Consider the following 23875-nt stretch of genomic DNA (forward strand, 5'->3'; position numbering starts at 1 on the left):
TTATTTCTCTGTTTCAAATGCAAAAATATTTTCCCCCTAATGTTTATTATTATAAGGATTTTATGCATTATTATTCTTATTATACATTCAGTTATCAGCTTATGTCCAAGGGGGGATTTTTGGGTTCTCTCTATGTTACTGTAACTTAATATACTGACTTATGAATTGAACTGAATGGAATTAAAGTGAATTGATGAGGCGTGCCTCACCAGAAGTAATGAAGTCTAACAAAACAATCCAGCCACAAATCTAACTTCCTGGAAGTTGTAATGTTCACTTTGTTGTGAAACTGTCTTAGAGGTGTGTTTATTTAGCAGTTAAGACGCTTGCTGATATGCAATAAATAGGACGGCAAATATTTAATATTAGTAACACATATAATACAATATGAAACACAATTTGGCAGCACTACAAACTACAGCCTCTGAATAGCCATAATGAGGAGCAAACATGTCTCTGAAACAGCTTCAACCGACTGAACCGTATAAACTTAATGAGTGGAGGGCTGCTGTGTTGGACTACATTACTTTTTGCTATAGATGAACCTACTAAACTGGCAGCTGTGGGAATAAGAGCACATCTGCATGTTTTTCACCTCCTATAACTTTCTAAAACTTACCATACTGTTTCAGAAGCTATGTAGGCTCCACTTTGTGTTATGAAACAACCACTACTCCTGCCAAACTGCTGAGAGGCCAAACATGGTGTGATGCAAAGTTCTTATCTGCTATATGCTGAACTTCAGTCACCAGTTGGCGTCACAGCTCTCCCACCTCTGATCCCCCCACAGCTCATCTTTCACCAAAATGTGAACGCTGTAACAGACGATAGAAATTATAAACGAAGGGACGGCGCGAGCGGACACTGACTGATACAGAAGCGCTGCTATAAAAGTGAAAGGACAACGTGCTGAGAAGCCCGGCCATAAAATCTGCAGAACAGACTGTGATTCAGCCAATCAGCTGTAAATACTGTTGTTCACACATTTGTGCTGTCATTGGCTGAGAGAAAAGACAAACCTCCAATGAATCCATCTGATCCTGCTCTATTGTCACTGCTGTTCAGGCAGACACTTGGTCTAATGAAGTAAATAATTACTTCATATCAAGTCAGTGACAGACAGAAGACAAACAAAATCTGCTTATATACAAATTCTACTTCTTGTACTGAGTGAGACGGCAAATGCAAATCTGAAAGCACAAAAATAACATAAAGAGACACAAATCACAATGTATAAACACTTTGGGGAATATACAACAATTTAGATGAAAAGACTTTTAAATTACAGCCACAGAGCTGGGAAGTGAAATAGTTGTTTTTCTATAAAGTGCCTGCACTGTGGGGTAAATTGAACATTGACTTTCTGAGAGTCTGTGGACTTTGATTTGACCCGGGTGTACAGGAGCACACAGTAACGCCTCTCTGTGGATGTCATAAAAAAGCCGGGGAGAAAATATATAAATACAAGGCAAAAGATGCTTCTGTCCTTTCCGTGGAGTGAGGCCCTTTATGGATTATAAATCTGACCGATCGAATCCTGCCTGGTAACAAACAACTGAGCATCACAAGGAACCTTAAGTTGGAGACAAACAATGTAAGCTTGTTTCATTTCTTTATCATCAATCTACACTTTGACTATTGGCTCATAAAAGCCTTTCATTTAAACAGGATAAATGATTAGTGTGTGAAGTTAATGTTTATGTGCTGGTTTTCTATGAGAGAATCCAACATTGCCTGTGTGTGTTTGTGTGCAGTGGGAAACATGGTAGGACTTAAACCCTCAGATGTTCCTCCTCCTCTGGGGGTGAAGATGGCGAGCGCTGGAGCAGCTGCCTGTATAGCTGATATCGTCACATTTCCTCTGGACACAGCCAAAGTCAGACTACAGGTACATGTTAGTTGTGAGAAAAGAAAAGGAAACACACAATGTATTCACTGTCACTGAAATACATCTGATATCATGTTGTGAATATAATCTTCAGCTGCTCTCGTTTTGCTGTATTCTACTTATGAACACAGTGTGCTGTCGGCGTTCTTAACAGAGCAGTCTGACGTTCAACTTTGTCCACCTCAGCACCCCAAAATCAATTGCACATGTCCCGCAGCACTGTTTGGTCTAAAGGTTTTCTACTTCTGTTGTGTAAAGCTGGTTTAAGCCATGAGTACAATGTGTGACCCCAGATTCAGGGAGAGAAGAAGGGAGTGGAGGGCATCCGCTACAGGGGGGTGTTTGGGACCATCAGCACCATGATCCGAACAGAGGGGCCCAAGTCTCTGTATAACGGGCTGGTAGCTGGGCTGCAGAGGCAGCTGTGCTTCGCCTCCATCAGAATCGGCCTCTACGACAATGTCAAAAACTTCTACACCGGCGGAAAAGACAGTAAGTGGTTATTCCACAAGTACTATAAAAGACATATTTCAAAATAAACAAATTATTATATATTTATTATCTTTAATCATTAATAAATCTGAACATACCTGGTGACAGACATGGGTCATTTTAATGTCACAAGTAAAAACTGTAGGATCAAGTAAGGATGTCAGGTCAAGCCAGTTTTATCTTTAGAGCCCAAAATCACAATCATCACAGGCTTTTACAATCTGTTTTACAAGAGGTACCCTGTGTCCTTAGATATCAAGCCAGATAAACTCAATCAAACAAACTTTTTGTAGGAAAAATAAAGAGAGGGCGAAGGAGGAGCAGACAGACCTGCAATAAGAGCTTTATGCAGGAGAAAAGTGATTCAATACAGATAAAGTGTGACAAGTTAAAGAGATTTAGGAAAGTATTTGAAGACAATAGGTCTATCTCAAGAAACCTTATCTTTTGCTGGCATTTTTGCCGTCTGGGTGGTTTAATCTCTGTCTTATCTTCCTTTTACATGCAGATGAGGCATTTTAAATGCAAATATTGATCCAAAAAAGTGACTAATCGCTAAATCTGTGAAATAAATAATAAAATGCCCAAAACTCCAGTAAAGTACTTGTCAATGCTGTAATTAAATGCAGTAAATGTGCACATGTTAAGTTATATTCTGCTGGTTCTGTCTTTCCGTAGACCCCAGTGTGCTGATTCGTATCCTAGCCGGCTGCACTACAGGAGCCATGGCAGTGTCCTTTGCACAACCCACCGACGTGGTCAAGGTTCGATTCCAAGCCCAGATGAATCTGGATGGTGTGGCTCGTCGCTACAACGGCACCATGCAGGCCTACAAACACATCTTCCAGAATGAGGGAATGCGAGGACTCTGGAAAGGTGCCATTTAAGCGAGAACACAAACCAGAAATCATTCATTAGTATAATATCTGAGGATGGTCTTTCCATATAAAACCAACTAAATCTGAAAAAAGTCCCACTGCACACCCTCAGAATCAGCTGTTTGTTTATGTTTAATAGCTTTCTTATATCTAATGAAACCATGCAAAAGTTTATCATAACACTACAAATATTTTACAGGCCTTTGAATTACATAGAGTTGAAATTTCTTGCTTAGTAATTCCTGTTATCTTTTCCAGCATGTTGGAGCTCTTTAAACAAGACAGGCTCTCTAAAAAAAAAACACACATTTAAGGTCTCCTAACAACTGCAACCAAATCCCTTTTGCATCCATTCCAGGGATCTCGATCCAAAGCCAACACGATTGTGCAGCGTGATTTTTTTTTTCTGTAACCAACTTTGAGCATCAATATCATGGTTTCAGTTGCAATTGCAAAACTGCACCAGTTTAATGTCAGTGATATTGAGTAATACAAACAAGCCTTGATACCCTGAATGTGTTATCTGGTTTTTCTGATGATTCACCAAAGAAAACTTTAGAAGCGTATTTTTAGGTACACTCTAAAGGGTCATATGTGAGATCGGTGGTTGGTCAGAACTAACTAACAAAAGTTTCTTGTTTTTTTATCTACATTTTGATACCAGACTCATTTTCTAGCAATGATTCTTTGTGAGTCGCAATGATTTTCCAATTAAGTCCAATAATTCGGAAAATATTCGTAGCATGAAAGTAAAATTTAGCAAATTTTGGTTTCATTAAGTATACTCAAGCTGTTGAACATCAATAAACAGCTGTATCTTATAACTGTATCAAAACCCTTCAGATTGGGAAGGGTCAGGTGGGAGGCAATGAGTGAATGCTGTTAGAGTGACTCAGGATTGTTTTGTTTCATCCAGGAACTCTACCCAACATCACAAGAAACGCACTGGTCAACTGCACGGAGCTGGTTACATACGACCTGATCAAGGAGGCCATCCTCAGACACAACCTGCTGTCAGGTGAGTGTTCATGCATGTGTTCCTCTGCTACAGTGCTGACATCTCAGGGAGACAGCTCATTGGCCAGAATCCACACACCCTGGTACCTCCTCTACAGCTGATAAGGACACACTGGCACAGTACAGTACAGGGTGTATTTTCCCCTCACAGTGCTGTAAATACAGTAGTTAATACCACAGTTATCTCCATCATCGTATTGCCCCACTCACACGGTTACATAACGTGCTGACAAGGGTCTCTACAGTTCACAGCTGGGAACAAACAAGACCGGGTCACTGCAATTCATTCAGGTGTTTTAAAACTCTCTCCACAGACAACCTGCCGTGCCACTTTGTGTCTGCGTTCGGTGCCGGCTTTGTTACCACGGTGATCGCCTCCCCGGTAGACGTGGTGAAAACGAGATACATGAACTCTCCACCAGGCCAGTACAAGAGTGCGATCAACTGTGCCTGGACCATGTTGACTAAAGAGGGGCCCACGGCGTTCTACAAAGGGTAAACCTTTCCTCTTTGACCCCCAGTGCAAACTCACTTGCGTAGGAACATCTACAGTTGACGTCATTTAACTTAAATACAGTTTAGGCAACACAACATTGTCAGACAATTCCTAGCTTTTATTCTTCAAATGTCCAAACTCTTTTCTTGTTTTTTTTTCTGTAGATTCGTGCCCTCGTTTCTGAGGCTGGGATCATGGAACGTCGTAATGTTTGTCTCATTCGAGCAAATCAAGAGAGCCATGATGGTCTCAAAGAAGAGGATGGAAGCCACAAATTGAGATTCCTGTGTCAAAGTTTGACTGTGAAACCTGAACCACTGCTGGGTTGGAACATTGATGAGGAAACCTAATGTAAATGCAATTCTTGTTTTAGCTTTATCCAATAATCTTCTTGCCCAGTGGTGACAAAAGATAAAATCCTTTGTTTAAAAAGGAGTACTGGACAATCCGCTATGAATTTGACTTTCTGTGTATCAGAAGACACACACCTCTCCTTTTATATTTATAATTTCTCCCAATGGGCCCATTCCTGACACTGTGGGAGTAAATGGTCTGGACATGTGTTTAATTTGCACATAAGGCTGAGTTTACCTGAACAGTCCTGGATTAAAAGTTTTTTTTAATGCAGCTCTTCATTGAATTTCTTTTGTTTTCTTTTAGGACTAGATCTATTCCATATCTGTGAAACTGACCTGTGACTCTAAATCTGCCAGTTTTACATGTCAGGCAGCTTTAAGCAGTGCATCTTTACGTATGCCAGATAACATTGGCACCCGCAGTAAAGTGTAAAACATGTTTATGTAAATCCTAAATATATCTGACTTGTTTTACAAATGCTGCTTTTGCTTCTTTAACTTGCCGTTTGACACATCCATCCATCCATTATCTATACACCGCTTAATCCTCATTGGGGTCGCGGGGGGGCTGGAGTCTATCCCAGTCGACTTAGGGCGAAGGCAGGGGACACCCTGGACAGGTCACCAGTCTATCACAGGGCTACACTTAGAGACAGACAACCAAGCACACTCACATTCACACCTACAGACAATTTAGAATCACCAATTAACCTCAACATGTTTTTGGACTGTGTGGGAGGAAGCCAGAGAACCCGGAGAGAACCCATGCTGCACGGGGAGAACATGCAAACTCCACGCAGAAAGATTCCGGTGCTCCCACCGGGACCGGCAACCTTCTTGCTGCGAGGCAACAGTGCTACCAACTGCGCCACCCTGCAGCCCCCGTTTGACACATGCACAAGAAAAACACTTTTCAAATCAAATGTGTGTTTATTAACTCAAGATGCGCAAGATGTGTGAGTTTTTACATACCTGCCTCGAAAGCAAATCACAGCATAAAAACAACAGGTAATAAAAGTTCAGTCTTAAGACATACAAATTTATGAAAACTGCTGCTTACAACCATTTCAAGGTCCACGTCACTGAAATTAAATGACACAGTTGACATTAATGACATCAGTGAGGACTGGTTAAAACATGCACAACTTTTAGGATGAAAGCACCACAATGAAGCGTCAAAAACTGGAAATTATTCCTTACATTTAGTTTCGACCATTACCTCTGAACATAAATATTAAATTCCTGAGCAGGACTAATGTGAGAACACACAGGCTTTGTTCACATAAATACAACAAGACAGCGAAGATATGGTTGTTAATCACCATTTTACTGTCTTTTAATGCAACAATTTGGCTGCTTGCTCACTGAAAGTGCTTAAAGCCTTACAACATACAGAGCCATTATCATCACTACGGTCCTCTGCAGCAGCGCTCGCTTCCCCTTTATGAGTGATCGAACCACTGGAATGGTCATTTTTGAGGTATAAGGTGTTCGATTTGTGCTCTATTTTAAATAACTGTCACTGGAACAAGATGGACTGAGCATCACGAATGAATCACAAAACCAAACACAAGAGGACTAATTCGTTTGGGTTTTTGAGGAATATGAGGCATCGACCAGCTTCAGTCTGCTTCAAATGTGTCAGCAGCGCTCATGCTGAACCTTTCTTCTACCAGATCAAACAGTGTTACGGGCAATGGTGCAAAAACGTTAGTTTTTTGAGCTGACAGTCAGTGTGAGAGACACATCAGGCTCCAGTAGATGTGCCTTCACTATGTTGTGGAATTTTTCTCTGTATTGATTGAAGTGCATGATGCTCTCTGGTTCTTCTGCCACCCAGAATTTATCAAATTCATACGCCAGATAACCTAAAGGAAGAAAAACACACATTTTAGAAAATTCTTCAGAAACAACATTTCTGCTTAAGGAACAGGAGAACGATTTTTGTTACTCACAGTACAGCTGATGAAAATGCTGCAGCTCAGGTGTGCCCTGGACTGTATTGTAGAAATGTGGCTTCAAAGCACCACTTTTCAGGAGGCTGTAGGCCATCTCTGTCAAGTTGATCCCAACTATGGCATAGGAATACCTAAAATATGCACAAGTTGCAATGAGTACAAAGGGGAGGTTTAGTGACAGTCCACACTGTGTACACAGAGGGCATGGTGATCCTGGAGAACCTGAATTATCCAAGTCTGTTCATGTCTCGGTCTAGTGATAATAATACAGTGATTTAAAAAAGCTTAAACCTCTGACACAGCACCAATGAAAAATAAACTGATGTTCACACATGATTGCCTCTTACCCTAGTTTAGGATGGTTTGCGTGAGACAACACCTGACGAGCCTCCACTGTGTAGTTTTCACTAAAAAACCTGTAAAGAGCAAAGAAAAAAATGAAAGAATCATTATTAGTCATCGTAAAGCAATCCTTGACCCTGACTGTGGTTAAGACCGCATTAATCAGGAAACATGCACTCAGTGTGACAACTGTAAATGTTCATAAAGGAGCATTTTATTCAAAATATTGGAGTATCATTTTCTAAAGCACAACTCTTGTCTAAATAAAGAAATGAATGTTATTAATCTGGCAAAACCTAATAAATCCCTTGTTATACAGGGTGTGTGTAGAACGTACAGTGCTCTTGAACATTTTGCCTTTAACCCATTTGCTATAACAACTTTCAGCAAGTATTTCATGTCAATTCATGGTATAATTTTGTAAGTACATTACACAGCCTTGGCAAGCAGATAAGAACTGTTCTCACCCTGTGTGCTTAGTAAGGATGAGAACTGTTAAGATTTTAACCGTACTACTACTTTTACCAATACTGTTTATCAGGCCGGGACTTTAATCGTAGCCTTATTGGTACTTTTTGATAGTTTTTGTTTGCTTGTTTGGTTTTTTAAAGAGAAAAAAATTAAGCAACTTAGAAACAGAATAAAGACTGCTTTAATGTCTCATACATACTGTATAAGAATTTAGATTTATGTAGACGTTAATATTGTGTTGATGGGATGATCGGAGCACTACGGACAGTGTCACAGGTTTTACTCACAACATAAAATATTATGCGATGCATGCATATTGTACTTTTGTAGGAAAGAACATTTTCTGCAACAACTGTAGAGAATTAAATCAAACTTTTGGACCTTCGTCACCTGGGTGCTGCTGCACAGAGCTGCAGGTGACAAAGAGCTGCTCTGCCCCAAACACACCTGATGTTGTGTCTGTCAGAGACTGTAGCTCAGAACACTGTTTAGGATTTGGACAGTAAAAGTGCTTCCTAAACACAGTCACACGTCTTCCAGTGACAAGTTAAGTTGTGCAACACAACGATCTCTCTCTCTAAAGTATCGTTAACAGAACCATTAACATCGGAGCTTGTCGATCCTCCGGTATTTAAAAATTTTGGCCCGGGACTCATTTAATACCAGGGCTCAGTACCCATCCCTAGTGTTTACTGTAGGGCTTGTTTTTAGGGCGATCACTTTTATGACAGTATTATTGTTTTGTCTGGTAAGTGACAGTATGTCACAAGCCAGCCCACGAAACTGTGACTGTGAGGTGTGGTGTGAGTTGTGAACACACATGCACAAGTCCACACAGATAAATTATTTACAAGGACTCTTGAAGCCTCACTGTAGATACACTCGGTTTAATTTTTAGACACAGACGCTACAAAGTTTGCAAATACAACAAATTCAGCCTTAGAGCAAACCGTCTGATGCAAAAAGAAGTCTCCAAGAAGTCGAAAAATGCATCACAGGATGTGCAGGTAATTCTTTTAACGGTTGGTGTCAAAGTGCATCTGTCTACAATCAGAGAGAGATTGCACAAATTTGAGCTGCAAGGGCAGCGTGCCAGACAAAAACCTTGGCTGTCCACAAAGAACACTGGAGCAGAACGACAGCTTGTAAGCTAACATGCAAAGAAAGAGCAGGGCTTTTGGGACACTGTGTTGTGGACAGATGAATCAAAGAGTTGTTTGGCTTTTAGGGAGGAGAACCTTGTACTAACTGTGCAGCTGAGTGGTGGAAATGTTGTAGTTTGAGGTTGCGTCACTGCCACAGAGTCTGGGAAGCTTGCAGACATTGATGGCTGAGTACTCACACAAGGTTGATTAGGCCGAGCAGGCCCATTCCTCTAAAGTCTGTCTTGGGGTCGTCTCCTTGGAATCCAATGTCTCCCCACTGTTTGGTGATCCTGGAATCCAGTTTGACTGATGGCATCAACAAGTCCCACAGCTGAGAACACAAATAAAACAGAAGTCAAACACTATAACCGGCACTGTACTAGCTATAGTTACAACAATGCCTGATGTGAATTTGATTGATCTGGATTCATAATCATCACTTCAATAAAAAAAAATTGATGTGTTTAAAAAAAATACACAAAGACTGATCCAAAATGCTAAATTTTTGCAAAACTCACAAGTTTAAAAACATTTTGGTGGTTTATCATTTTCAAATCTCATCTAAAGCAAACAGTAATACACATGATCTTCTCAGGCCTGACGAAAAGAAGAGAAAAACAAAATATAGATACACTTTACACATATCCATATTTGCTCTGTGGATCAGTAACCACACAGCTTCAACATAGACAGCAACTGTTTCACTAAGGTACGGATCTAGAAGCATGAATCCATACCTTTAAAAGCATAGCCTCATGTTCAGGGTTGTCTGAGCTGAAAACTTCCTTTCTCAGGTCTTCTACAGATGTATACAAGCTGCTGTATCCTGTAATCTGGAGCAGACAGATGTGTAGGCTCGCCTTGAACCTAAAAAACAAAAGCGGTACAGCCAATAAGTCATAACTAGATCAAAAACAACACTTGAATAAAAGAATTGCAGATGATAAACACATTCAAAACAATAGAAGTAACCTTACTGGGGATCTTTCTGAGATTTGACATTCTTCTCTTGCATAATTTGATTCACGCATTGCTCTAAATTATCCTTGCTGGTTTCCAAGGCTCCTCTTACAACCTACAGAGGAAGAACACACAGGACAGGAGGCGGTGGCAACAGAAAAATAATGATATAGAAAGTCACCAGACAGGAAAATTGGCACAGTGGCTGCTAGATAATCTTCAACTACAGCGAAAAAAAAGGTTTTCACTGTCAACCTCAGAAAAAGAAAAAGATGATCAAGCACTTCTGTTTCTACACCGACTGGACTGTTGATTGGAAAATGCTTGTCTAGCTATAATCATAAATGACATGTAGAGTCAATTCATCTAAGCTAGGCAAGTGTTTTGAAAGATAAGAACTGATTAAGCTCAGAGGATACGATGTTATTCAAGTTCACACATACAATGACCTGAAAGATAATGAAGAGCTCTGAGGTTGAGCAAAGGGTGATCATTTACACTTCTAAGAACCAGCAGAGTCTAGAAACAATCGACACTTAATTGGATTTATGCAGTGATTTTTTTTTCAAAGTTTGAAAAAACAGGGAACAAAGACCAACAGTCATCTCACAGTCAAGACTCAAACAGTCTAGGAGCAGAGATTTTGCATAATTGTTTTCATGGAAACTGTACAACAGTCTGAAAACAGAGAGACAGCTTCTGGCATGTCTGTTTAGAACTCGTGTCTTTGCATTTTAATCAAGTAAACTCCTTCCCTCGTCATTACTGTTCAATAAAAGCCATACTGTATATAAATGATGTGTTCGTGTTGCCTGTTTTTAACACCTCTACGTATGTCTGACTGTGTCTGTACAGGAAGTTCAGCCCACAACTTTGTTTTATTTTGTTTCTTCAGACGGTTTTTTTTGTGCATTTTTTAAGCATAAAACATTTTTGTATGTCTGCAGCTACAACCTATAACATATTAACTTTTTTTCATTATAGTATTTAGGTGATAAAATATCAAAAAGAGGTCATTTATATCTAACGCTAAAATTTCCCAGAGCTCAAACTAATGTCTCACTTTGATAAATGATGAAAGAAAAACCTAAATGAAAGATAAAATAAAACCTAAAATATATACATTTTTCAGTGATATGAAAACAAAGTAAAGCAAATGAATTTTCATGTTCAGAAGCGGTAACAAAAAAGTGCTAGGTACTTTTAATTGGCTGATTGATTAATCAAGATTATTATTAGATGTATCTAATTGTTCTCGATCACGTATTTTATCTTTCAACAGCTGCATAAGAAACTTGAGCATAATATAACAGAAACAGCTCCACTGAAAGCTTCTTAATCCACAACAACTGCAGCTAAAACTGGAATTTACCAGGAGTAATCCTGGATATCAGAAACAAAACTAACTTAACAGTGATAACATTGTCTTACCTTGTTCTTTGAACACCGAAGAGAGTACTCTGCAAGAGGACGCAAGAGGCAGAGTAAGATGCTGCAGAAAAGGTATACTTAGATGTGAAGGTAGATCAGATCTGGGATGATTCAGTTCACCTGCTTTTGCTGTCCTTGTTGCTCCTGGTTTGCATGAAGAACATATTCTCTGCAGCTCACAGTTCCCTGTTGCCTGTCTGATGAGCCACTTCAGCCAGTATCTCAGGAAGGACGTGTAGACATATTGCCAGATGTACCCCAACATTTTCTACAGCAAACAGAGAAAACACTTTGATCACTTGAAGGAATTCAAGCATACAAATCTTAACTTCTTACACGTTTCTAATATTTGTCTGATTAGCCACTTTGTTAACATGAATGTCTGAAATGGGTCAAAGACTCCTCCTGGTTCTGAAAAAGGGGTTATGGGGCAATGCTTCAGGTTTTACTCTGTATCCTGGAAAGCTATGGATCCACAAGCTATGTGTCTGTATAAGTTAACATGTGACTAAAGCCCATAAATGTTTTTTACATGCATGAGACCGTTACAAACACATACAGACGGTGGTTGAAGAAGCAGCACCGTCATTATGTAAAAATACCCCACACAAGTAAGAATCCTCTTGTGAAATGTAATTTAACTAATTATATATTCAGATAAAGTATTGCCATTACACCTAAATGAACATAAAGTATAAAAAGTTAAATAAATACAGTCAAATTCAATCTAATAACAAAAAATCTGCTGTAAATTCTGCCTTTACAAAAATTTGAAATATTCAGTTGTTTTGACATTGTCAGAAATGCAGAAATGTGACAACTACGTATCACACAGTTAAAGGTGCAGTCGTATAAAGGAGCATTTCTCTGATTTTCTCCTCCCTTTCTACATACATGCTGAAGCCAGATTGTTAAAAACATTACTGAATTTAATGTCGCCCAGTACAACTGCATTATTTATCATTTAAAACTATACATCAATCAATCCTTCTTTAACTGTGTGAAAAAACGCAACTCAGCATTTTAAGTAGACATAATGGTGATACCACTGTATTGCAGGGGTTTTCCTACAAAGACGCATTTTTGGCACCTCCCAAAAGAGGTCTTAGTCAGCACAAAAGGAAAATATGCAAGGCCTAAAGGGTAAAACTTGAAAATAAAAATAAAAATAATAACTCCAGTTTTTAATCAGTTTTGTTAAATCGGATTTCATTTACTCAAGCATAATAAAGATTTTTGTTTATCAAATGGTCAGAAATATCAGAAAAACGTAGGATTTTTTTGTCAGTTAAGGTAACACAGTCTCATTGCCTTTACTGTAAGCAAACGTGTAGTCACCAACAAAAGGTCGATTCTCAGTCAGGGAAATCCCTAATTGCATTAGCTTTACATTCTTAACCTAGTAAGTGTCATTATATAAAGAAAATACTTTTCAAGCTACGATAAATGGCTAAAGATTTTTTTTTCTCAGTAAAATGTGGTACAAAATTTCCTTTGGGATCAAGAAGTTCTATCTTATTGTCATACAGTGCAATGCAGACAAGCACATATGATCATGAAATACACCAGTACTGACACAAAGAAACTGGATTTTGTATGAAAAGGTACGCAAAGTCTTCACGCAGTAATAATAACATAGTAGTAAATCTGTGAATTAGTAAAATAACTTTTCCTACGTGTCCTGCTCCAATGACTGACTTGTCCACCCCTTAATAATTCCTAAAATGATTTAGCATGTTTTACTATTTACAAAATTACAACTCTATATTGCATATTCTCACCAGTTCTCTACTCCCGTTACTCATCGTGTGTGTGTTTTTTGTAATGAATGAATTAGATGAATAAGTAGGAACTACGCTGTCTGATAATGCATTTGAATGAACTAACAAAAATGATATGTTTCTGGTTAAATGTGGTGGAAAAGCAGCATGAGTAAGCATTTTATTGATCAGTTTGGTGCTTGAGTAAACGTACTCAGGTACTTTCCACCACATTATTATTACTAGTGGGACTGATGTTGCTGACACACTGGTCTGTCTGTGACACACTAACAATGGCCACCATTAGAAACAGCTGACATTATTCTTCCTTTTACAACCGGCCACAGTATTTTATTATTCGGGATAGGAAAAGATCAGCAAACTGTTAGTCACCATTAAATACAAATACAAAGCCTATAAATAAGCGGATCATGCTAATGTGAGTGGGATAGATACAGCTAGTCCACACTCCAACAGCCAAAACAATAGCACGGAGGGCAGCTAGCATGGATGCTAATGCTAACTTCTGACAAACGTGCTCATTCCGTTTAGTTATAACGATTCAGCGACTTTAGTGGCGCTTTAACAAGCAGTGTGTGTTAATGTTGGTAAACTACTGGCTCGTTGCCTCTGAATTTAACAAACTAGCGAGGCTAACTGGCTTCAAAACTCACAAATGACAGTTAACCGACTTCAGACAACAGGTTGTCATTGTATTCGTGTAGCTAGCTAAATCGCGTTAACCCACATTTGGTTACGACGCAAGCACTCTGGGGTTTGATAGTATTTACGAAGAGCAAGCAGCCGAGGATAATCTCACCAGGGAAAATGTTTCCAGACAGAGAAAAAGCCAAACTTATTTCCACTTTGAAGCCGCCAGTCGTGAGGTACGAGGGTTAGCAACGCTTCTCTTGACAACAGCTCTGGCTCCGGTGCGTTCAGGTTCAGCATAGACACACACAGACACACAGAGAGGCAGCATCAGACACCGAGGAAGCAGAAACATTTTTCGACAAATTTACATTTAACTATCAAACGTATATTCTTTAAAATGCCTTTTCTAGGAGTGAAATTGATTTTATGTGTTGATATGGCGGTCACAATTCGAGGAACTTGGTTTGAATGTATTGTAAGCTCTGAATTACATGACGTATGTGAACATAACAATGCATGTTTGGGAAGCTGCAGCAGCTCCATCTACTGCTCCCACACTGCTGCTGCTGCTGCATGCACTGCTCTGCACTCCTGCTCCACAGATACAGCAGTGTGCAAACAACATTTCGTTCACAATTGGGTATTTGAGGCAGCAGCTGAATAATACATCTAGCATTATAGGCAAACCAAAACTGTCAGTTTAATATTGTTGCTGAAAATTGCTGTTTGCAGATCAGTTTGGGTTCAGATAAAAGAACCAATCAGCCCAGCCGAGCACAGGCTTTTTCCAAAATGAACCACAAGATGATGCCAGATCCACATAATAACTCTGTGTGGCACATTAAAATTGTATCAAAGATCAGTCACGTTATGTTGCTCTGTAAGTCGTATGTGAAGCACTTTGAACTGCACGAAGCTGTATGAAATGTGCTATACAAGAAAACCTGACAAACTGCTGATGCTGGACATTAAGTAGAAACAGGGTTCTCTACATAATAAAACAAAATACAGCTGAATCAGGTGTTTCTTGGCTCCTCCTCGTTCTCGGCTGTGAATTCATCAGCGTGCTCCCCTGTTATCCTATGGAAATCTGACATTTGGTCTCCATTATTCCATTCTGTGTCATGATGTCTGAATTCTGTTTAAAACACTGCAGACAGACAACAAATAACAAGTGATAATTGTGCAATTTTTAAGTAGCTACATAGAAGCCTGCTGCAGTAATCTGGTTTATCAACAATACATGCAGCCTATTCTGAGCTGCTCACCAATGGTGCACTCGGTTGTAATTAAGTCGCGGTCTGCCTTCTCACCTAATCAGTCCCTCTGGGCTTTTAAAGGCAGGAGGTCTATCCCATACAATTACTGCCATCCAAGAGGAACTCCTGTCTCAGACCCAGGCTATATTTGAAAAGTGAATCCCCAAAGTAACCACTTAGAATATAATAACAGTCGGATAGATTAGCCTCGGATGAGCTCAGAAGAAGACTCTAATGTAGATATTAAATTAGGTATAACAGTCCTGACACACATAATATAAAATCATTTTTATAGAACCGCTGGTTAGAGTGAAATAGCCAAATGTAATCACCATCATTTACTGAATGTTTCACTGTTGTGTGTGTCTCTCAGCATGTTCACCTACAGGGATGTACGAAGGGCTGATGTGATTAAAAGGAGCCTCATACTGTCACAGTTTCTTAAGCAAGAGGAAACCACAACATCCAAGATAATGAAGAAAATGTATACTAACAAGCAAAAGTAAACCAGATTAAGGATGATTTAATTCATTTGTTTTTCTTGTCCTTGTTTCTCCTGGCTTACATCCAGAGCGTATTCTCTGCAGCTCACAGTTCCCTGTTGCTTGTCTGATGAGCCACTTCAGCCAGTATCTCAGGAAGGATGTGTAGACATCCTGCCAGACGATCCCCAACATTTTCTACAACAAACAGGGAAAACACTTTGATCACCTGAAGGAATTCAAACAGAGAAATCTTAACCTATTGGACATTTTTACATCTGCCCAATTAGCCATTTGGTTAACATTAGTGTCTTAAATGCACTGTAGGGAGAAAAATCTGTAATTCTACATTAATTTTCCTTTTTATTTACAGACTTTATTTCCCCATAATTTTGAAATTCACAAAAATATGAAAAAATTACCAAAACACAATGAATTAACATGACTAATGTTATGTTGACACCTGTAACTCTGAATAACTATTAAATATCCTCTTTTTTTAAAAATGAAAAGAAAATGTAATTGTATTAATTTATCATAATTTTATTTATTTGATTTAAAGAATTACTGTAAGCATATCTCCTCCTCCTCCAACTCAACCAGAACAGTGGCTCTCAGCTCTGCTTGTTTTGGTGTGACCCTTCAAATGGACCAGTACCTGCTTGCACTCCCTTCATTACTGGTTGTACACGTCTGTGAACTGTGCTTCCCTCTCAGATTGTTTTCTTTCTAATAGTTTTGTAGTACTTATGGGTACTGTTCAGTATTTCACAAGTAAAAACAGCAACTTTCTGTGCAGTAGTCAAGCAAGAAACACACATTACTACTGTACTGCAACATATTTACAATCACAGTTTATTTGAACCAATTTATTTCAACAAGTAAGTCACATTTCTCAACATGTTAAGAATAAAGTTAACATTAGACTTGTCGTTTGATCTTTTATATTGATGCATCTATGCATTGTAACCTTTTATACACAAAACAGAGACTTTAGAAATCACTTCAAAGTCAGATAAACTGCATCTTTGACACAACAAAACACTGGATGACATCAGGTGTAGCATCATGTAAATGTCCTGCTTTCTGAGGTAATTTATTCTGCAGACCTCAGAGGAAAATCTGTTGGTTTTGAAAATGCAGTTTGTAATGTTAAGAAGCATGATCTTATTCAGAAACATAACCTGATTTGGCTTAATGCGTCCCTCCAAACAGCCTCATAACAAATAGGGTCTAGGCATGAATCCATTTCCAGAACGACACAAACAGGCACAGCAAAAACAAGCCATCTATCCTCTCGGAATTTTATGGGCTGCCTTATGAGGCAGCGCCAGCGCCTGGATCTAAAACTAATCAATTTCAAGTGCAAGTGACCCTCCTCTGAATGCCTGCGGCTTTTACAACAGGCTGCTGCCTCCATCCTCATCCTCTCCTCATTCATCCATTCATCTGGTTTACTCTGCTGCACCACGCTGCCTGCCCTGCCCGGACCGGCTCAGTCTCGGATGGCACAAACCATGAACGGTCCATTTTGGAAACGGTCCGCTTTTTCTGAGCCCAAGTCAGCGCTAATAAAGAGCTCAGAGGCTGCATCCATCGGCCGGACGGCGGTGACTCATTGCGCACGGTCGGTCCGTCAGGGTGCTTGAATTTTGCGCTCGGCTGAGAGCGATCGATACCTCTAAGACCCATATTCTGGTGGAAGGCGTGGCTTGGTGTCACCGACACAGGGTTGATTTTTCCATATTCATTTCGAAAGGGTTTAGCCCCATCTCACTGACACGGACGCGCAAAAACGGCACCCCGCGGCACGGGACATAAATCTCAAGGTAAGTCGTCCTCATCTTTTAATCCGACTGCGCTTTACCTTCTGCGTTAGATGTTCAAATTCGTGGGCAAGGTCAAATCAAATCAGCACGTATCTGTGGATTGTGAGACGCTGGGTTTGGGACAAGAGGCTTCAGTACATGACAGAGATCTTAATTGGCCTGAATAGGTCGTGTGCATCACTTGGATGCAGCATGTGTTGTGTTTGGCGTTTTGCATGAATTCACATTCTGCATGCACTCTCTTCACTCTTTCTGTTCAACTGCTGCAGGCAACAACAACAACAAGGGGGAGGGAAGAAAAGCCCAGATAAGCAAGGTCTTTTAATTGTTGCATATCTAATTACAGACAGGATATGCTTTCCATAAATATTTGCGCTTTGACAACAGACAGGCAGATGCATAGTGGCAGAGCACACACACAACTGGGCTACACCTGTCCATGACCCACACCAGTAACCTACAATCCTGTCACACTTAAAGATCTGCCTTCGGGTTGCCAAGTGCATTAAGTGATAGATGATTGAGTGAGTGTGACAGGAATAATTATTCTTTGGCAATGAGACATAAACCTGTGCGGTGTAAAAATAAAAAAAAAATCTGTTGTTTGTTATTGTCCCTCCCAAAAGAAACCCAGTGTGGAGAATGCTGCAGTGAAGAGTCTTGAGTTTTACATTTGTTTCACTGGTGAACAGCACATTATGCAGAATCGACTGTCATCAATAATATCAGTGAGACAGAAAAGGCCAACAGATGTCCTCTTTGCTGCACCTCACTGAATTATCAATCGGTGGTTCTTCCTCCTCTTTGCATGGAGCCTACCTGCTGTTTTGTAGGATTGTACAATTGATTGCAGTGTAATAGTCCAAAGAATCACATATTTCAAAAGTCTGCTGAGTGCTGGCACACAGTACTTACAGACTTGGCCAGATGCTTCTACATGTTTAAGAGACAGACCGACATGGAGTCATTCATCAAGCCTTGGAAAAAGAAGTAGAATTTACACGAAAGTGACTCGAAGATCTAAAATCATGTCACTGGCTTTCAAACCTCTATTGGATATATTTCACTAAAAGGGCAAAGAAATGTCAGTTAACCTTCAAATGAGGTATTATGAATGCTTTCAGGGAGCAGTCTCAGTTGACCTGCTCAAATAAATCTATGTATTTTATATGTGCTACATTTTGCATTACGTTTAACAAATAAAACTCCAAGGATAATTGAAATGTAGCACAAACTGGTGAGTTATGGGCATTTGTCCCATAACACAGTGACCTTTAATCAAACCGAGTCAATTTCTGCAAGCAAAAAAAGCAGGAGCTTCATCAGCTATATACATATATATCAACATTCTTGGTTTTTATAACGTCAGCTGAATGGGCGATGTGCTGCCAGCCAAATGTATATATATGGACTAATGGAACAAGAAAATATTAGATGAAACTTGACTAAATGTGGACAATGCACAGCTTTTCATCGAACACACACTTTATCTGCAAGCACTTTTAGCCTTCATATGTCAAAGTCTTATTGTTATTCTTTGCTTACTTTTACTTACAGGCCTGTAAACTTTGCTTTGACTTAGACTGACACAGCATTTTCACATCCTCTTTAGGGATTTCCCCCAGTTTTTCTTTTTTTATGTATTGTTTCACTCTTTTTGTCACACATACAACGTGACCGAGCAGTTTGAAATGGATTCAACACATGTAATGGATGCTTAAATCATCAAAAACACCAAATCCTGTATTAATTATTGGAGGTCACAAGGAAACACACCATTCAGAGACATAGAGAATCATTTACAATCATAGCACTGAAATCATGTCTTGCTAAAGAGTTGAATCAAGTCCACATTACCACTATCATTATGATCATGTATTATGATTCATTTGGACGTTACTCTTGGAGTCACATATATTCCAAGCAGTGGTGAAATTAAGCAGGTTGGTTCACTGGTTCTTCTGCTGCTTGGCTCTTTATTCTAACAATTATTTCAATGCATATTAATGATTGTTTGGTGAAACTATGTGGGATCATTTTTTTTGGAGTCATAGTCTGATTATATTCATCTGATTTATGATGTAAATGCTACGATTAGTTAATGTTTAAAAATAAACTAAATCTATTTCTGTTTTCCTCCTGTAGGAGACTGAAAAAAAGTGACCGATAGCCCACTGTGCACCTGCTTTGGATCTTTGGATTACGACAATATTTAAAGACTGAAACAGTGAATCCAGCATGGGAACTAACCCAAAAAGGACAGTGACAGTCCAGATGGTGCCTCAGCTGGCTGTGGCGGACACACTGGGCAATAAGGAGCCTAATGCCAACTGGGCTAAAGATTCCAACCTCAAACTCTCTCAGGTTTGTCCAAAACCCACCCTCACATCTCCTGACAAGCAGGATAACTTGTCTGTGGCGACCGCTCCCACTAACACCATCCCACACACCCAAAAAACAGCTTCCAAGGGAGTTGAACCAGTTAGCAGCACTGTGTCAGACAATCCAGAACCAGGCAACGGAAACCAGACAAAATCTGAGCATGTGACAGGTGGAGATCAACATTTGCCAGACCTTTCTTCAACAAGCCAAGGTGTGGGTGAGGCAGGAGGCGAGCAGAGAGATTCTAACGCTAACGTGAAAATGTTAAGCCCCGCTAATGAAAAGGACGCGTATTTGTCTTCTGCTGTTACAGCGTCAAAGGTCGACACGCACAGTGAGGACTGCAGAATAAAAGGGCCAAGTGCATCAGAGGAGGAGCCTACGAAGCTGACATCCTCAGCAAAAGACACGGCACGAGAGAACAGTAATAAAAATGTTGCAACGAATGACAAAAATCTGAACAACTCCAGTGAATTAAGGAATACAGCATCTGATCCTCAGAAAGATCAAAAGGGGAGTATTTCTGCTCCCAAGGATACACCACAGAAAGCTAAAGAGCCTGATCATATACAGACCTGCTCATCAGGCTCTGCAACACCGAAACCTACACAAAGTGTGGAAACATCAACCCCGCTTAGCTCCACTAAACTTCCATCTAAGAGTAAAGACGCAGAGGCCGGGTCTAAAAATGAGAATTCATGTTCAGCTCATGCAGAGAAGGATATTCCACCAGTGAAGAGACCGCAAGTCTCCTCAGATAAACATCAGCCAGTGTCTTCACAGAAGCACTCCTCCACTCAGCCCCAGGCTATACAAAATATGCCTGCATACGGGCAGGTGGCCGAGGAAAGCAGCCAGACTGACACAGCTGCCTTTGAAGGGGAGCAACACTGCAAGCTCTACAGGGAGGCTTCGACTATGACCTCATCCCAATCACCAGCCCCGGTCAGGCAGTGTCATGATATGGAGGTTCAGGCTGTAGCTGACATGTGCAGTAAGGCTGTTGCCACGAGTCCAAGTCTGTTTCCCTTCGCGGGGAATCGCAGGCCGAGCGGTGGTGCGATCCCCAGGGAGGAGGTGCAGAGCCTGGCTGTGGTCTACCAGGTTAATGACAATGTGAGTCTCCATCAGACGAATGTGACTCCTCGAACCTCCTCCATCGACCCCAGGTCTGAGAGACTCACTGTGGAGGCAGAGATGTGCCCCAACCAAAATGCTGCAGCAATCGTTTTCCACTCTGAGACTTTATCCCAGCAGCACGACTCGAGGCTGGGAGCCAAGCCTAAAGAACCAGGATCAGTTCCGTGCAACATCCAGCCAGTTTATCAAATCAACATCGAACACAGCAACCACAAGAAGCAAGGCGAGGCAGGTGACTTCCAATGTAAGACTGGAGTTCAGGCATCCGCAGCAAAAACAGTCGCTGCTGAAGCTTCTTCTCTCAAATCAGGGACACCCCCAGAGACAGCTGGTGTTTCCAAGTCTGGATCTGCTGACAGTAACAAAGCTGCGCTGTCTCAGGCTGCTGCTAAAGCCAAGGCTGACCAGGCCCTGCCAACAACAACAACAGCAGCAGCAGCAGCACCAGCAGCAGCAGCAGCGAAAACCACATCCAAGGCAGATCCACCTAAAAATAAAAATGAAAGTTCAAAAGAAAAAAGGAAAGAAGCTGGAGGTAAAGGCCGGACAAAGGAGACAAATTCAAGCAAACAGAAAATAGAACCAGAGAGAAACGCCAAAGAGGACGACCAGTCGGGGAAGCAGAAAGGAAAGAGCGTGCATGACGTCGTCTGGGATGAACAAGGGATGACTTGGGAGGTCTACGGGGCTTCTGTGGACCCAGAATCCCTTGGTTTTGCCATTCAGAGCCACTTGCAATGCAAAATCAAGGAGCAAGAGAGGAAACTGATGGCCCAGACCTCCTTCCGAAAGTCAATCTCTGGTCCTGATTCGCCGCGACAAGGCAGAAAGAACAAAAGGAGGCAGCAGAACATTTTCAGGTCAATGCTGCAAAATGTCAGACGGCCCAACTGCTGTGTGCGCCCCCCTCCCTCCTCCGTCCTCGAGTAGCACTGCACAGAGGTAGTCAATGTCGGACTCCTCCCTTTTCCTAGAGGTCAAAATGTTTGTCCTCCCCTCGTCACGATTGCAATGCCACGTGAAACATTAATGGGACGACGATCCCTGTAAGTAAGTATACTGGAATGTTGTAGCATAAAAGAGTCAAAAAAATATTTGTGATGTTTGTGGTCCAACAAGGTAGGAAAATAGAAAAATACAAAAAGAACAACTCAAGACTTATTTTCTAGACATAGATATTATGAAAAGAGAGAAAACTTCTAACAGTTTTTAAATAACAAAGGCAATAATAGTGAAACGCATGTATCTTAGTTACAATGGCAGTTGTATGACCTAAAATGAAGTCCGGACCTTCACAGTAAAAGGCACTGATCATGGGGTAGTGGTACTGTCAGAATATTTGTGCAAATATATTCAACCAACATCTCATTACATTTTGGTGCATTTGGTATATGTTTTTGAGGTGTTTTGGGGCCCTATATTTATAAGATTGCTGTATTTTCTTTTCATGCACATTTATTTTTAGTGAGTTGTTGAAAAAGGGACTGTATGCATACGTAAATGCGCTGTTTAATCTCTGTTCTTCTTCTGGTTTTCTATTAAAATAAGAAAAAACTATGTTGAGTTTTACACATTCTTCATTTCTTATGTGAGACTTTATAAAATCGCCGTGCTGCCGATTTTTATTTCATTCGATGTTATTTTAAAGCACATTTATACACTAAAAGATAGAGTCCATTGGGACTTAGATGTGGAAATTAAAAGTAACAAAAAGAAAAAAAGCCAAAGATTTAAAAGAAGAATCAATAACTCAGGATGACATAGCGTTTGTGCACATGTCAGGGGACGTGAGCACAGCAGGAAACTTCAGTGTTGTCCACAGGAGACGCAGGCTGATGACACACTGCAGCTGAGTAAAGGTAGAGTCGGTTACAGACCGTGCTGGATGAATTAGTGTCAACCTTAATGAGACGGTTTTTGATCTCAGACAAAGGCATGAAGTTTAAAACAGGCAAAGATTTTCTCCCAAATAAATTGACAAGGAGATTAACACGCTGCATGCGAAGCAGCAACAACAATGAATGCAAACATTAAACAGGTAACACTGAAGTATACAGAATTTTGGAGCATTTACAGAATCCCTCAAATTAACCCAACAGCTATCAAGATGAAACACATGGATTAAACTAAATCCACTCTAAAGTGCGACTCAGAGACACTAACTGGTGCAGTTGATGATTATACAGCACTGAGTAATTCCCAAAGAGGAACCAAATTTTGCAATTCTAAATCAAGAGCTTCCGAGCCGAAGGTTCAGAATGCATTAAAGCTCTTTTACCTAATTCAGTGTGGGCGTTGGGAACCATTGATAAATGTGAGTGCTGGGAGAGAAGTGCCTCGCAATTTGCACATTTTTGTTTTCTTGAACGTATATAAACAAGGTGGACAGGAGGCCCAGTCTTGTTTTTATTTCAAAGACTCAGATGTGCTGCTTTAGGGCAGTGCCTTGTTGTAGAGAAGTCAGAATGAAAGAAATGATTATTAACGCATCATTTGGAGCAGATACAGGGACACAGGCTTGGAATGAGAACTGACAGTTTTATCTGCATCGAACAGAAGAAGTAGTTTCATCGTATTGTCAGCGATATAGATTTCAAACATACACATGCAGCGGTGAGCTGTTATTGCTTTGGTTTATTGTTATGTGGATAAGAGACGAGAAAAGTGACAGAACTGCATCTCATTTTGAAGCAGACAGAGAGAAAACAAACAACAGCTGGACCTGTGGGACACTGAAACAGACCGCTGCATATGCAGATATAATGGCAGCTGATATTAAAAATATACACGGGTTTCAGGTGTAGCAGCGATGATGGGATGTCATTTATTTCTACAAGGTGTCACTGATCACAGTCTTTGAAAGTGGCACCAGACAGTGAAATATTTCTGGGCTGCAAACTTTGCACTGTTCAGTATATTTCCAGATCTTGCACAC

At 40.3% G+C, this 23875-nt stretch overlaps 3 protein-coding genes across 4 annotated transcripts; 2 read left to right on the forward strand and 1 right to left on the reverse strand.

The window, feature by feature from the left end:
• Positions 1–1532: 1532 nt before the first annotated feature.
• Positions 1533–5605, forward strand: LOC103364479 (mitochondrial uncoupling protein 2-like). Of its 2 annotated transcripts, XM_008291610.1 has the most exons (7): positions 1533–1594; positions 1755–1888; positions 2182–2380; positions 3059–3256; positions 4175–4276; positions 4590–4770; positions 4936–5605. In XM_008291610.1, the coding sequence occupies exons 2-7, from the start codon at positions 1763–1765 to the stop codon at positions 5048–5050; spliced, it is 921 nt and encodes a 306-aa protein (XP_008289832.1). In that variant the 5' UTR covers positions 1533–1594; positions 1755–1762; the 3' UTR covers positions 5051–5605. The 2 variants fall into 2 exon arrangements, with proteins under 2 accessions (XP_008289832.1, XP_008289833.1); XM_008291611.1 differs by lacking the exon at positions 4936–5605 and having other exon boundaries at positions 4590–4774.
• A 432-nt stretch (positions 5606–6037) lies between these two features.
• elmod2 (ELMO/CED-12 domain containing 2) lies at positions 6038–14112 on the reverse strand. Its single transcript, XM_008291612.1, has 9 exons — positions 14015–14112; positions 11555–11702; positions 11435–11463; positions 10021–10118; positions 9781–9910; positions 9241–9374; positions 7433–7501; positions 7083–7216; positions 6038–6995 (listed from the first exon to the last, which is right to left on the reverse strand). Exons 2-9 carry the CDS (start codon positions 11697–11699, stop codon positions 6838–6840), a joined length of 897 nt encoding a protein of 298 aa, XP_008289834.1. The 5' UTR covers positions 11700–11702; positions 14015–14112; the 3' UTR covers positions 6038–6837.
• A 5544-nt stretch (positions 14113–19656) lies between these two features.
• Positions 19657–21870, forward strand: gprin3b (GPRIN family member 3b). The gene has a single exon (XM_008291613.1). It carries the CDS (start codon positions 19657–19659, stop codon positions 21868–21870), a length of 2214 nt encoding a protein of 737 aa, XP_008289835.1.
• Positions 21871–23875: the final 2005 nt, after the last annotated feature.

Source organism: Stegastes partitus, unplaced genomic scaffold (assembly GCF_000690725.1).
Source record: "Stegastes partitus isolate 25-593 unplaced genomic scaffold, Stegastes_partitus-1.0.2 Scaffold752, whole genome shotgun sequence".
NCBI classification, from domain to species: domain Eukaryota; kingdom Metazoa; phylum Chordata; class Actinopteri; family Pomacentridae; genus Stegastes; species Stegastes partitus.

Excerpts from the sequence above, each read along its gene's own strand:
- LOC103364479 (XM_008291610.1), top strand. The coding sequence starts at position 1,763 with ATGGTAGGACTTAAACCCTCAGATGTTCCTCCTCCTCTGGGGGTGAAG. Across the intron at positions 3,257-4,174 it reads AATGCGAGGACTCTGGAAAG|GAACTCTACCCAACATCACA; the intron begins GTGCCATTTAAG and ends TGTTTCATCCAG. Across the intron at positions 4,277-4,589 it reads CAGACACAACCTGCTGTCAG|ACAACCTGCCGTGCCACTTT; the intron begins GTGAGTGTTCAT and ends CTCTCTCCACAG.
- elmod2 (XM_008291612.1), bottom strand. The coding sequence starts at position 11,699 with ATGTTGGGGTACATCTGGCAATATGTCTACACGTCCTTCCTGAGATAC. Across the intron at positions 10,119-11,434 it reads TTCGGTGTTCAAAGAACAAG|GTTGTAAGAGGAGCCTTGGA; the intron begins GTAAGACAATGT and ends CTTCCTCTGTAG. Across the intron at positions 9,911-10,020 it reads AAATCTCAGAAAGATCCCCA|GTTCAAGGCGAGCCTACACA; the intron begins GTAAGGTTACTT and ends TTTGTTTTTTAG.
- gprin3b (XM_008291613.1), top strand. The coding sequence starts at position 19,657 with ATGGGAACTAACCCAAAAAGGACAGTGACAGTCCAGATGGTGCCTCAG.